At 40.5% G+C, this 13,262-nt stretch overlaps 1 protein-coding gene across 1 annotated transcript; it reads left to right on the plus strand.

Moving 5' to 3' along the window:
* The first annotated feature begins 2,198 nt into the window (after positions 1-2,198).
* CD28 (CD28 molecule) lies at positions 2,199-12,878 on the plus strand. The gene is made up of 4 exons (XM_002187839.7): positions 2,199-3,226; positions 9,336-9,689; positions 9,944-10,062; positions 12,551-12,878. The coding sequence occupies exons 1-4, from the start codon at positions 3,172-3,174 to the stop codon at positions 12,689-12,691; spliced, it is 669 nt and encodes a 222-aa protein (XP_002187875.1). The 5' UTR covers positions 2,199-3,171; the 3' UTR covers positions 12,692-12,878.
* Positions 12,879-13,262: the final 384 nt, after the last annotated feature.

Genomic DNA, 13,262 nt, shown 5'->3' on the forward strand with positions numbered 1-13,262 from the left:
CTTTAACAGCTGAACTCTTCGCTGAGGATATGCGGGTCATTACCTCCTTATTCTTTAACGTAAAGGCAAACTGGCAGCCTGCTTAGGATTTCTTGGTAATCTTAAAGTTATCCAGAAACAGCCTTCAGAAACCTTTTAGAATAATATTTTCCTTCAGAAATCATACTGGATCCTGTTAGATTTCTCTGAAATTCAGGTCATAGATCATACCAGTGCCTGTTTTTTTTAAGAGTAGGCATGAAAAACTATGCTCAAACACCTAGACTGTTATTTTATTTACATACAGTGATGAGTAAAAAGTCCAAACCCATACTCTAGATTCTTGTGTAGCCTGGAAAACTATTTACAAACCTTTAAGTGTCTTCTCTTGGACTGCAATTTCAGCCATTTTGTGATGGGATGGAAACATTTTTTTCCCAAACATGGCCAAATGGCATATTTAGCTCTTTCAGTGCTCTCAAAGCTCTAGTTCTACTGAAATTACAGCGGTAGTCTGGATTTCCATTGCTGTGACTGCAAGCAGATCCTGTCTGCCAGTGTACAGACAGACTCAACAGACTGAAATATGAATGGAAAATGGGGTAAGAATAGAAGTCAATACTGCCTTAATTAATGTTACTGCAGAACACCCTTGGGTAATGCTCAGGATATAGAAGGAGAGATACTTTGAGAGGTGGGAGAATAATAAAAATTTAAAAGTGAGGGCATACTGACAGAGATTTTCACAAATTCTTTTTTCCTAGATAAACTTTTATGGGGTTTGTCGTAAGTACAAGATGGTTTGCTGGAAGCTAAAATATCTTCTTCCCCTGTCCTCAGGATAATTTTGGCAAAAGAAAAAGATCACACATGAAGTGGCAAAGCCAAGTATCTAAGTGATTGGAAACTAACTGCTTAAATTAGAGGAAAATATGCAATTTTGAGAAGGAAAGGAGCCATACGCTTTGCAACACAAGGCTTTTAAAATCCTAGAAAACCAAGAAGTGCAGATGAGTCAAAAGCTATTAGGGGGAAGAAAAGCACCCTTCTGTGCTCCAGAGATAAAAGAAGAAATGATTAGGCAAAACTAAAATCACAACTAAAAAGAAGAATCTCTGAAAAGGGCAATACTGGTACCCCTATTCATCAACACAGAGAGAAATAATCCATCACAACTTGGTCTCTAGAGCCACAGTGGATAATTGCCCAATGGCCCCTCTGTCCTCTCCTCCATTCCATCAGTCAGTCCCTGTTTGCAATCAGTGCCATGCTCTGTCCTCACAATGGGAGAGGCACATGAGGAGCACTAAGGGATGGAAAGGAATGAATGGGACCTCACCTAGAGAGTGCACTCTGTTCCCTCAGGTTTTTGTTAATGGTGTTCTTAGAGCAGGAGCTCTTCCTGCACAACTGTTTCCATAATCTGGTTTCCACCTGAATGATGCCCCTTTGCCAATGTATGCCAGGGAAATTACTGGCAGTATCTCTCTCCCTGCAATATATTCTGCTAATTCTGTGATGAGGGTAATATGCACTCCTTGTGCATTTCTAGTCCATATCCCAAATACAAAAAGGATCTGACAGCCAAGATGCAGACTGTGTAAGTTGAGTTACCAGAGCCAGAAGATGTTACCAGAGCAACCAGATGAAAACCAGGGTTTTCATCTCTGGGAAAAGAGATTCAGCAAAAAAGTACTGAATTTTGTAACTTTTTTGAGGGATTCACACTACAAGTTAAGATGAGACTATTTCATTGGTAACTGTAGGTACACTCATATGACTAAAAAAAAATGTGTCAGGAAATTTATATAGATACCACAAAAGTGGGCTAAGAAATAGAGAATCTTAATTTTTTTTTCTTTAGTGCTTTTTAATTATTTTGAGGAAATTTCAAAATTTTGAGTACTGAAGGCAACTGACAGTGATTATGAAACAAAAGATTATTGTATAGACTGTATAGTCTGCAGATAAATATACCAGCTAAAATGGTTCATAAATTGCATTTGTAATTTCTGATAAAACATGGTCTAAAGGCAACAGATACTAAGGGATATGAAAGAATAGCACATGGTCCTTCACCTCTTTCTATAACTGTCCAATTTTCTTGAAAGACTTCCTGCTAAATGCCTTCCCTTTTCTCTCAAATAAATCAAAGATAGGGACAAGTATTGATACAGTTAAATATTTCTACTTTGGTGGACCAAAATAAACAATTAATAACCAGAGCTCCTCAGAGTTATAAATGCCATCACCTGGCTCTCACAACCTGCTCTTGCAAGAGAGGAGGTGACATTGAGCTTGCAAAGCAAAGGAAGAGAGAGCATTTACCTGATGAGCTGAAGAAAAAACTTTACATAAGGCCGCCTCCATGAAAGCACTGACTGAGCAATGTGCTTGATGCATGCTGCCTTTACTCTAGATGTTATTTGGATTACAGTTGCACTCATCATAAATTGGGATATTTTTCAAAATGTGAAGGTATTCAAAATTACTATTTCCTGCACTATTGGTTCTGCATTCAAGGCAACAAGCAGATGCAGAGAAATGACAATGAAGAAACAACTGCCCAAATATGGCAGTGTTCCCAGGGGCTAGCAAAACAGGCAGAAGCAACATGACAGGCCAAGAGAGGAAGAGTTCTGCTCCTAGGAGTGAGGAAAGGTAAAGGTTCCTGAGCACACAACTTCCTAAGGGGCCAGGTCTGGCCACCAGGAACTTAGAAACTGGTGTTTGCATCTCCCATCATGATGGAACCAGTATACATGTGTATGTACTCTTGGTAAATAAAGAGCACTGAATGCTTGGGGAAGCCCATTCCTCCCTGACAGGAGCAGCTTTGCAGAGCCCCAGACAGAACCACTCTTTGCAATACAGGGCTGACAGTCCCTATCTTGAAACAAAGGCTTCCAGCACCTTTCAAGCATTATTGAGCTTTGCAGAGGAAACTTGGAGTTGCCTCTGCCTAAGACTAAAATCATCAAACATTTTAACTTCCTGTTCAAGCATTGCCGTTACAGTAGTTTTACTTGGCAGTGTATCACGTGCTGCAGAGCAAGGAGGAGAGAAATTGTCTAAGCACCAGAGGGTGCAACCTGGCCTCACAGGGAAGGAAGGCTGGTGCTGTGGGGCCCTTGGAGTCGTGGCAGTGCCTGCAGGGGGTGGAGACAAGGCAGTGGGCCCACCATTACCACCATGCTCCTGGGGATCCTCGTGGTGCTCTTCTTCATCCCCACTGCTGATGTAACAGGTAACAAAAACCCCCCACCTTTCAATCCTTTCCCCCTAGTTTTTTATCACTTTGAGGGTCTAGCAAAGGGGAGAGGCAGCATGCTGCAAATGGATCAACCTGATATAACCAAGAGGCCAATTTTTCTCCTGCCAAAAGTATCCCTCCAAGATGAGACCCAACAGCTTTCTTTTAATTTCACTTCTCTCTAGATCCATTTGGAAATTGCATGCAGAGGTAGAGGGGTGCTTATTTCACCTACCCACTGCGCTTTACACGTTCTGCTCACAAGCTCCTTTTCTTGGGGCCAGCGGGTCTGAGCAGATGTGGTGCCAGCACCTGTCTAGGGGCAGACTCTCCACATCCCCAGATCTACTACTAAAGCTTTGGGTTCCCCCATGGCCTGGCTTGGTGTCATGGGCTCCGGCGTTGAGTGCAACAACATCCTCACAGGATTAGCAAGTAAATGCTCAAAAGCAGAGTTGTGTATTGAGCTTAAAGATGGAAGGATGGGACTTGCCAAATTTCTGATTTTTGCATTGTTTAGTGGTTAATGATACTTTCTAGACATCTGGTTTCTTTCTGAAGATCTTCAGAAAAAAAATATTTTTGTGATTTTGAAATCCTGAGTCTTAGTGAATCTTCCTGACTCTTCAGTTGTTGTGGCTGAGGGTATTTGTCTTGGTGTTGGCTTGCTGATGCAGTGTTCCTATGTTCAGATCTAACACGTCTTTCCAATGGGTACATTAAAATGCAAAGGAAGGTGAGGGATGCTGGCTTTTGCTAGGATAATCTTGAGACAGACAATTTTTCAGACTTCTGGCTGTGAAATGCTGTTATTGTGTCCTCTCCAAATATCAGCATTTTGTATTTTCCAGGGAAGTTACAGATAGAAGTAAAAATCTGGTTTCCAGTACATCTTAAAAAGTCACTTTTTCTAGCATGAGAGATGTAATTGAATCTATTGTTTTCTTATTTCTACATTATTTTTCCGTAGTTCTTTTCCTCAGTGAAGGCATTGTAGTTTGCATGAATTGTGATATACATTTTTTAAAGAAATCATAGGGTTTTTTCTTCCTTGTCCTTTCCCATGTTTATAATTTTGTGTTTGCAGTATCATAATTATTTCCACAGCAGGCCCCTAGATTGTCAAAGGAGACACTAATTCCAGGAGGGGATAAATATCAGCAGTAGGTTAACAGTTCTGAACACATTTCCATGAGGTGTGAACAGCTTTTAAGCAGTGCTTTTGAATTGCAACAAAGTAAATTACAGTGTGTGGTTCTCAGACACAGGTGCTATGCCATGGCTTACAGACACGTATACACCCGCTTTGCATGCAGACCTTGTATTTCTCCAACACACTCACCAAGATCGTTCAACTTTGTAAAGAGAAGCACATGAGGTCATTTGCTTCTCAGGGCTCTCATCCTTTCCCCATCTATTTTCTTCACTCTTCATTTTCAAGATGATTGCTCCTTAGTACATGGAAAACATTAAGGCAGGTCAAAACCCCGCAGGACTTCCTCAAGCCATGAAGTGCATTATAAGCCTCAGGTATTTTGGTTTGGGAAAATCCACAGAATCCTGTTGTTAGACTATACCAGTGGCTGCTGCAGGTTGAATTTAAATCATAGAAAGGGACTTGAAATACTAGTTCAGTCATTCCCCTTTTGCAGAAACGCTAGCGTTTACAAAGTTTCTCCTCCACCCTTTTGTTGGCTAAAAAATTACCTTGCTGTGAACTGCCAGCGAGGCAGCTATATTGAGTGTCTGGTAGTTTGTGAAATAAGTAATATAAGGAGGTTCCCACTGCAGTGTACAGCCACTGACCTCATCTTTTTACTATCCACATAACCTCTGGCTTATGGTCTCTGGGGGTTAAAATCAACTTCTAACCTATCAAGATTACCAGAATGCAAAAGATGGATGAGGCAAGGTTAGCCGAGAGTAGGATGACATCAACTAATTCTTGTTTTAAAAAAACAAATCACAAACTGCCAAGAAAAACCCCTGTGCTCACACTGGGTTTGACTAAATCAAGAGTGTCACCTGGGTTTTCTGCAGTACTCCTGCAGTACTCACAGCAAAGCAGGAAAGTTGAGCAGAAAGCAGGTCTGTAAGAGCCAGAAGGAGAGGATCCCCCCAGCTGCTCATCAGACACACAGCTGGGTGGCCTCAAACCAAAGTAAAAGAGAAGGACCCTTATACCTGGGAAAGATGAGTAAACATAATTGAACAACAAACTAGCAGCAGCAAAAACAAAAGAGCTTTGTTTATAACATACTTGTGTGCCTTTCTGCCTGTGGCTTAAAAAATTCCTTTCAGTTTTTCAGTTAGGTTTTTCCCTATCCCTCCAAGGAGTTAGGTGGGCCATTTCTTTCCTGTGCTTATAGAAATGTCAACTTATTTTAGATACCTTGCTCTGGAAAATAGCTTCTTGAAGTCAGCTGGCATAAAAAAGGAAGAAGAATACTAAATATTTTAGCAGAATATTTTTTCCAATAGCTGCTGATGATTCATGAAGAGTTCTGGTGAAAAAAAAAAAAAAAAAGTAACACCTCAAAATAGTTATTTTCCATACTTTGTCAACTCTATTTCACTTTCTTGGCAAATAGAAAAAATAAAAACCTTCAATGAAGTTTTGTTTGCATTGGGTTCGATGATCAGAGAGTCAGTATTTTACAGATATTATAGATGGATGCCATTTTGTTTCATAATCCAAAACCCCCTCACATGTATTTACAAGAAATGTCCAACACTACAAATAATCCATAAAAAGCTTAACAAGTATTCAGAGATCTTAAACACCATTGCATATAAATCCTAAGATCCTGAGAAGGCTTGCAGCCTGTGCACATTGAATGAAATTATTTTACATTTTAAAAGTCACTGCTTTTTGAAACTGTAAACAATGATTTTTCATAACTGATATTTTCCTGGCTGGGTAAGGCCAAGATATAGATATTTATTACTACACACCATAACTGAACACAGCTCTGAAGTGGCAATAATAACCCTACTTAAGGGAATGGAAACACCTACTAAATGTTTCAGAGTTTCACCATTTAAGAAACCCAAAGTGGCACTTATTAGGTAAAAACTATCTCTGTGAAGGCAAAAGCAACCTCAGCACATGTTTGCTCATAATGGGCTAGATCCTACTAAGAATGTAGTCAAATCTTATTCAGATCAGCTGGGAAGTGAGGGATGTTAGGCATTACTCTGTCATCCCCATGAAACTAACACACATTTTAGTATGACTGACTTTCTTCAATTCAAAAAACCTCCAAGTCCAGAGGAGGAGGATGACAGCAGGGCTTGTTCAACATGCCAGTGGGGTAAGTTTGCCTCGCAGCCCAACCAATTCATGTGGTGCTAATGAGTTCTTCCTACAAATGAAAACAAAAATATCTCCTTTAATTTAGCTTTGAACTACCAGAGCCACTTTGTGAAAGTGGATTTGGGTGCTTAGCTTCAATCATATAGGAGCTGTCTTCATTTAATGACCCACAAATGAGCTTTTCCCACTGCTCAGCCAGTGTCCATTCCAGCACCAGCAGCACGGACCTGGGTTACCAAGCCTAGCCTACAAGACAAGGCAGATTGGATTATAAATACAAGAGGTGAAAATAAGCTGAAGGAATTTATTATTTTAGGTGGGTGTATCAAAAGAGACTGGTTGCCAATTAGCACTGTGTCATGGCAGGGACATAAATAGTTCAGAGCTGTAGTTAAACAGTTGAGTTCAAGGCATGAAGCACAGGTCTAAACATCAGAAATACAGGTTAGCTGATGACAGCAAAAGAGAGGGGGGTTAAGTCATTGGGGTCTGCAGAAGAGTCTGCAAATAACATCTGAAGACATGATGAGGAATGAGATTTTCAGTGTTCTCTGACTTTCCTCTGGCTGCAGAGAAATATGATCAGGCTGAGCAATAAATATCCATTAGTTTTCTGTAAGTACTTGCAATGAAAACACACAAGCACTTTTTGAAGTGTTATGGTTCTGTCTTTCTGGGACCCTATTTTGGTTCTCAACTCTAAGACAGAAAAGGTCTCCCCTGAAGGTGTATTCAGTCCCTGTGATAATCAGGGTTGTAGTAGTGCACAAATACAGCAAACCTGTAGAATAACTCTATCTCAAGTGAGATGTGTAGAATTCTGCAGTGCTAAAGGTGGAGCAATTCTCCTGCAAACTTGCAAATCACCACCTAGGCCAAAGATCAATTTTCTGGCCAACAAAATTATGATCAAATACATTGTCTAAGCAGTGGAATCCAAACCTCACCCCTTACTAGAATACCTTATAAGCCTAAGTGAGAGCTTTTGTCGGAAAATGCTGATTCAAGGAAACTGAATTGTTTTGCTGAAATGTCTTCATTTTGATGAAATGTCACCACAGGCACCACCTTGAGTAAAGACTTGCCTTCTCTGTTCTTACTTAGCCTCCCTGTCTTAGGATTTGAAGATCTTTTTCTCTTTCTGCTGGAAAGCCTGGAAATGTTATCCTCCCTCCAAAGTTTCATAGTGTTTTGGTTGCCTGGAACATGGAATCTCAGAGCTGTTACCAGCTCTCCTCCACCCCCTCACTAACAATGTTGAGCAAAGGGATGCAAAGGGGATAGGCTACAATCTTTCTTTGCTAAAGATAGTCAGTAGAGCATTCCCTGTCTCACATATCCTCCTCTCATTTGAAGCAAGGGCTGGGAAATGAGACTTTCAATGAGAGAATTAACAACTTCAGCAGTTTCAAAAGTTCTGCAGGTAACTGGAGAACCTGCTAGCCAAAGGTTGTTTCTACTGCTCACATCCTACCACTAGTCCTTGCCATCTCATGTATCTCTTGTGTTGACTTTATTCCCAAGACCACATTCATCCCAAAGGAGTATTCTACTCAAGAGGCTGGGATACTTCATCTTTTTGTGCAGGCATGAATACAGCAAGCATAATTTGGTCCTAAATACTGTTAAAAACAGTTTTAAACACTAATTTTCTGGGCATTCTGGTTCTGGCCTCATCGTTTCTCTTAGTAGCCTTTTTGAAGTCTCACCACATGGATTAAGTAGAAAGAATCTGCACCACATTTTGAGGACAAGAGGTACACTTGTCATTCTAACAGCCACAGTGATTCTCAGGGATCTGCAAAAAACTATCCAACCTCAAATGAGCTTACATAAAGACTTAAGCAGTCATATAGAAGCTTTGACAAGTCTCTAGTTTAAGAGCCACAACTCCTTTCCTCTTACTTAGGGGTCATCATTTGAAAAGAAGGGCTTCATTTGTACAGGATGACTTTTCTTGGAAGAAGTTGTCTTTCTGCATAGCCCTTGCTATGTTTCATTGTTTGGCAGATGATAGCACAGAGGTCTACTTGTCAGAAAATATTTCCTGTTTATGTATCAGTTCGGTCAATTAAAATTCAATTATACATTCATGTGACATGCTTTTTTTCAGGCTATTCAAGTGCTAAGTGCCAATGCAGTGTCAGAGTAGTCAGTTCCTGAGTCCTTTGAGAGATTAAGAATCTACTACAGCTGCTGGCTAGAGAAATTACTTATTTTGCATTAAAATGATAGCAGTTCATGCTTTTAATGTTCATTGCCCAAGGTCCAAACCCTTGAAATGGTTCAGCAAATTCCTCAGGAGTCCTTGAATTAAAAAGAAAATGTATAAATAACATTATCTTATCTGACTCCAGTGTCAATTCATAGTATTTTCACTCCATAATGTTTCCTGGGAAACTGCTGGCTAAGTAAAGGATACACTTAGATGGCCTTAGATATACACACATGAACACAGATGCAGACTTGGCTTCTGAGCTCTGATGTTAAATCTTAATCACAGGCCACTGCCTCCACTGGTGTTCTGACTCTGAAGAAAAACACTCTTGATCTCATAGTCTCCCCTAGAGACTGTGTAATTATTTTCATACAGGTGGATTGCTGCAACAATAGCTCCTGTGAGAAACTGCTTCTGCAGCTGGGTGGTTTTGTACTCCCTGGTAGGGAGTGTCCCTCATAGGGGAGAGGAGATATGGAGAAGAGTTGCATGGGAGGATGTGGGGTTCTGAAGTCTCATACTATATTTTATAAACAAGTGCTCTTCTCACTTTCTCCCCTCCCTTCCAGAAAACAAGATTTTAGTGGCTCAGCATCCTTTGCTCATTGTAGCTAACCAAACTGCAACTCTAGTTTGCAACTACACATACAATGGGACAGGGAAGGAATTTCGAGCTTCGCTACAGAAAGGAACGGACAGTTCAGTTGAAGTTTGCGTTATTTCATGGAACACAACCAAAATTAGCAGCAATTCAAACAAAGGATTCAACTGCCAGGGGAGTTATGATAAAGACAAAGTCATCTTCAATCTCTGGAACATGAATACCAACCAAACTGACATCTACTTCTGCAAAATTGAGGTCATGTATCCACCCCCGTACGTCTACAATGAGAAGAGCAACGGGACCGTCATTCATGTGAAAGGTAAGCTGAGAAACCTCGGTAGGCCAATATCCTCAAACACACTCCCTACATAATGACTGGAGGCAGTTTGTTTCCTTAAAAAAAAAAAAAAGTTGGATTGCCTGGTAAAACTGCATTATTGCCCTGGACTTCCTGAAGAAGAGATCTTAAAATAATGATTAATAAAAATGACACATTGGAACAAGGAATAAATAAGCAAAGATTGATGTTTTTAATTTCATGTACTTAAAGTTTTCTTTGATCTTTCCTTGAAGAGACACCCACCCAAATACAAGAGCCTCAGTCTGCAATTCCTTTGTGGATTCTGGCAACAGTGACTGGAATTCTTGCACTCTACAGTACGCTAATAACTGCAGTTTCTATTAACTATTGGGTAAGAAACTTGTATTTTCCTTTGCTCTGTATGCTCTAGTAGTTCATTTCTCAGGCCCATACTTGCCATGTTTACCACTAACTCACTGATACCCCTTCAGTACAGGATGACAGTGTTTCTTCATCCCAGCTATGTATGCACACCCATGGTGTACCCCAAAAGAGCTGAAATACCAGATGCTCTCTAGGTGGTCAGTCAGCCCTCTGCAGTAGGGTCCTACAGCAGATAGTAACGCCACAGTGTTGGCCACAGTGTCTTATGGCTATCCAGCAATTCCCTTGAGCAACCACTATTTCTGGCAGCTTGACTACAAGGGAATAGGAGCACCTTACATCAACAGTAAGAAAGCTGAGACAGCCTTATGGTTCATAATTTTTGCTTTCTAATTTCTCTTGACTGGCCCAAGTCAGATCCAGTTCTCCTCCTGGCATGATACTGGGGCAGCAGAAGAACATTTTCCTTGACAAGTCTTAGGACTGTGATCTCCAGAGCCAATTTACACTACTTACTCCATGTGACTCCATTACTCCTGAACATAGGGAAATCAATTAATTGCACTCTGACTTTCCTCTCTGTTTTCGTTGTTAAATAGCAACTTTCAACACAACAATTATGAGGTAGCCTGTATAAAGGGTTCAGAGTCCCTGCTAGGTTAAATGTTGCATGTATACAGAAAGCCACTGTCACTGCTAGCTGAAGCTTAAGATCTGCTAAGTGTTTCACAAAAGGACACTTTCTCAATCTGTGGCTATTTCTAATGGAAAACAATCAAAGGGGGCACTGCCCCAGGAAAGCGAAAAGCCCAGTTAAGTGGTTCTTCTTTATGCCCTGTTGTAGAGGCTGACTGAGGAGAGCTGAGAGGATTACTCGAGCAGCTGCTGGTGTTACAGTGCTGTGCTGCTGCGGCTGTACCACAGAGGAGATGCTATAGGTTCAAATCCACCATTTACAATCTGAACCATTTTCTCTGTGCTATATTCATTTGCTACCTAATGGCTTCACACTTTGCCACTAACAGGTCTGCCCCCAGCAAGGGTGACAAGGCTGCATTGCCATGTGTGCTGTTTGCTGCATCATTTTTTTACCTGCTAATATTATGGCTGGTAGTATTCTTCAAATAATATGTATTCTGACTGTAGATATATTTAGAGTGTTGTTGACTGTAAATACAGCTGCCTAGAAGACATTGTGAATTGAAAAAAAAAGGTCCTAATTGTGGTACTCCACAGACATGGCAAGCCTGATCAGTTCCTGAAAGCAGCTAAAAAATTTGTCTATTTTTATACAGTTCTGCCTTCCCTGAAGGAAAACTACTTTCCATTGCAAAAGTAAGAGTCTTTCATCCTGTAACAGGATCATGCTAGCAAAATGTCTTTCTCCTATGCAAAACTACCTAGGAGATAAACACAGAGATAAAGCTTTGTATCTAATGCTTTACATGCATTGACTGCATTACATGGCTTAAGCGGTATGTAACTTACATTCAACGCTTTGCACATGTATAACATTGAAATCAAAAAGCTTAAAATATTTCATAGTAACTGCCACACTCTGCACATACAACATAATTCAGCCATCAGATTTTCTAATGCAAACCTCCTCCAATTCCACAGTATCATATGCATGTATACTGCAACACATGCAACTATTTCTGTACATGCGAATGACATTTCAGTAAAAGGAGATTACATAAGAGGGTATGATCAGTATTAAGAAAAAAAGCATGGAAGCACTTTACTTACCCCTGATCAATAAAGCCTTAAGCTATGTAAAAAAACACCAACCTTTTGCACAGCCTGCAGCAGTCAGAGGCTGAAATGTAGCCACATATTTCCTCTATGATTTTAGGCAAATTATTTCACCTATCTTCTGCTACTCTTATTTCTAAAAGAGCCGATTCTTCACTTGTCTCACAGGGGCATTATAAGTAGGAATCCAACAGTGGAAATGAGATTTTTGAGGCCCAGATTAGGAGACATAAAAGACTAACATCGCTCTGATTCTTTCATTCCTTGAAGGAAGGTTCAGAACAACATATTCATTGTGTCTTACTGCTGTAAATAGTAAGAAAACCATAGTCTGGGCTGATTTTTCATGCTCTTACTCTGTTTGAGTTAAGCTAATTTCTCTTTACCTTCTAATAAATGAGGACAGCCTTCACAGCTCAAACTCTGTTGTTTCTGCTGAATCATTCTACAGAGGAGAGAGGCAAGATGATGGTGAGAGGTATCAGTTTGTATCTTAGTGCATAGCATTCCTATACCTGAAGAACTAACATTGTTAATCTCTCACCAGATAAGCTGGAGATTTACTTTCAGGTTGGGCAAATTCCATAGATTATTTGATGAGAACATGTGTTCTAATTCTTCTGTAAATGTGTTTAAACCTGAAGCTGCCTTACAAATTTGCCTGCTTCCCTGAACAGGGACCTAGGGCCAGAACTGTCAGCAGTTAAAATGAGAGTTTTCACAGTTGTCTTCTCCCACAGCAGAAATCCAAAAAGTACATGTACCGTCAGAGCGACTACATGAACATGACTCCCCGGCACCCACCGTACCAGAAGAACAAGGGTTACCCATCCTATGCACCAACACGAGACTACACCGCCTATCGGTCCTGGCAGCCCTGATCCCACCAGCAGCCTCGTGTGCTTCTGGGCAGACACTTGCTCTGGGGCATGGAAGGACAGCCTCTCATTTTCTCATCATGTTTGTTGCCATTGATTACAGACACCTACACCATAGCAAGTATTAACTAAACTTTGATCTATTAAAAGAAAATCCAGACCAACAACCCAAAAAGGGGAGGGATGGGGGGGGGGGCGGTGTAAGGAGGGAAGTAAGAAAAGAATTTTTCTCCATGATGGCTGAAAATGAGGTCCAGGTCCAGCTTGTCTTGAGGGTTGTCGGTGGATAAGATGGAAAGATGGCATCAGATCTCAGAGCTGGTTTCTTCCTAACACTTGTGGTTTTGCTCAGCTGCTGGAAGAAGCAGAACATCTGATATTTTCCAATAACTACTACCTTAGATTTAACCCTTACTTTCCTTCCCTGTATGTGTAATCCTCTGATTGTTGCTGTTAAACCTGGCAAAGTGTAAAAAATAATCTTTTTTTCTCTGTAAGACAAAGACACAGTTTGAAGTTCAAAACACATGCTTAAAAGAAAGAGTAAAAGGTCAGTTAGAAGGCATCCAAGCTA

Source organism: Taeniopygia guttata, chromosome 7 (genome assembly GCF_048771995.1).
Source record: "Taeniopygia guttata chromosome 7, bTaeGut7.mat, whole genome shotgun sequence".
Lineage (NCBI taxonomy): Eukaryota > Metazoa > Chordata > Aves > Passeriformes > Estrildidae > Taeniopygia > Taeniopygia guttata.

Bases quoted from the DNA above. Each gene is read 5' to 3' on its own strand.
- CD28 (XM_002187839.7), top strand. From the start codon at position 3,172: ATGCTCCTGGGGATCCTCGTGGTGCTCTTCTTCATCCCCACTGCTGAT. The intron at 3,227-9,335 runs GTAACAAAAACC...CCTCCCTTCCAG, and splicing joins CCCCACTGCTGATGTAACAG to AAAACAAGATTTTAGTGGCT. The intron at 9,690-9,943 runs GTAAGCTGAGAA...CTTTCCTTGAAG, and splicing joins GACCGTCATTCATGTGAAAG to AGACACCCACCCAAATACAA.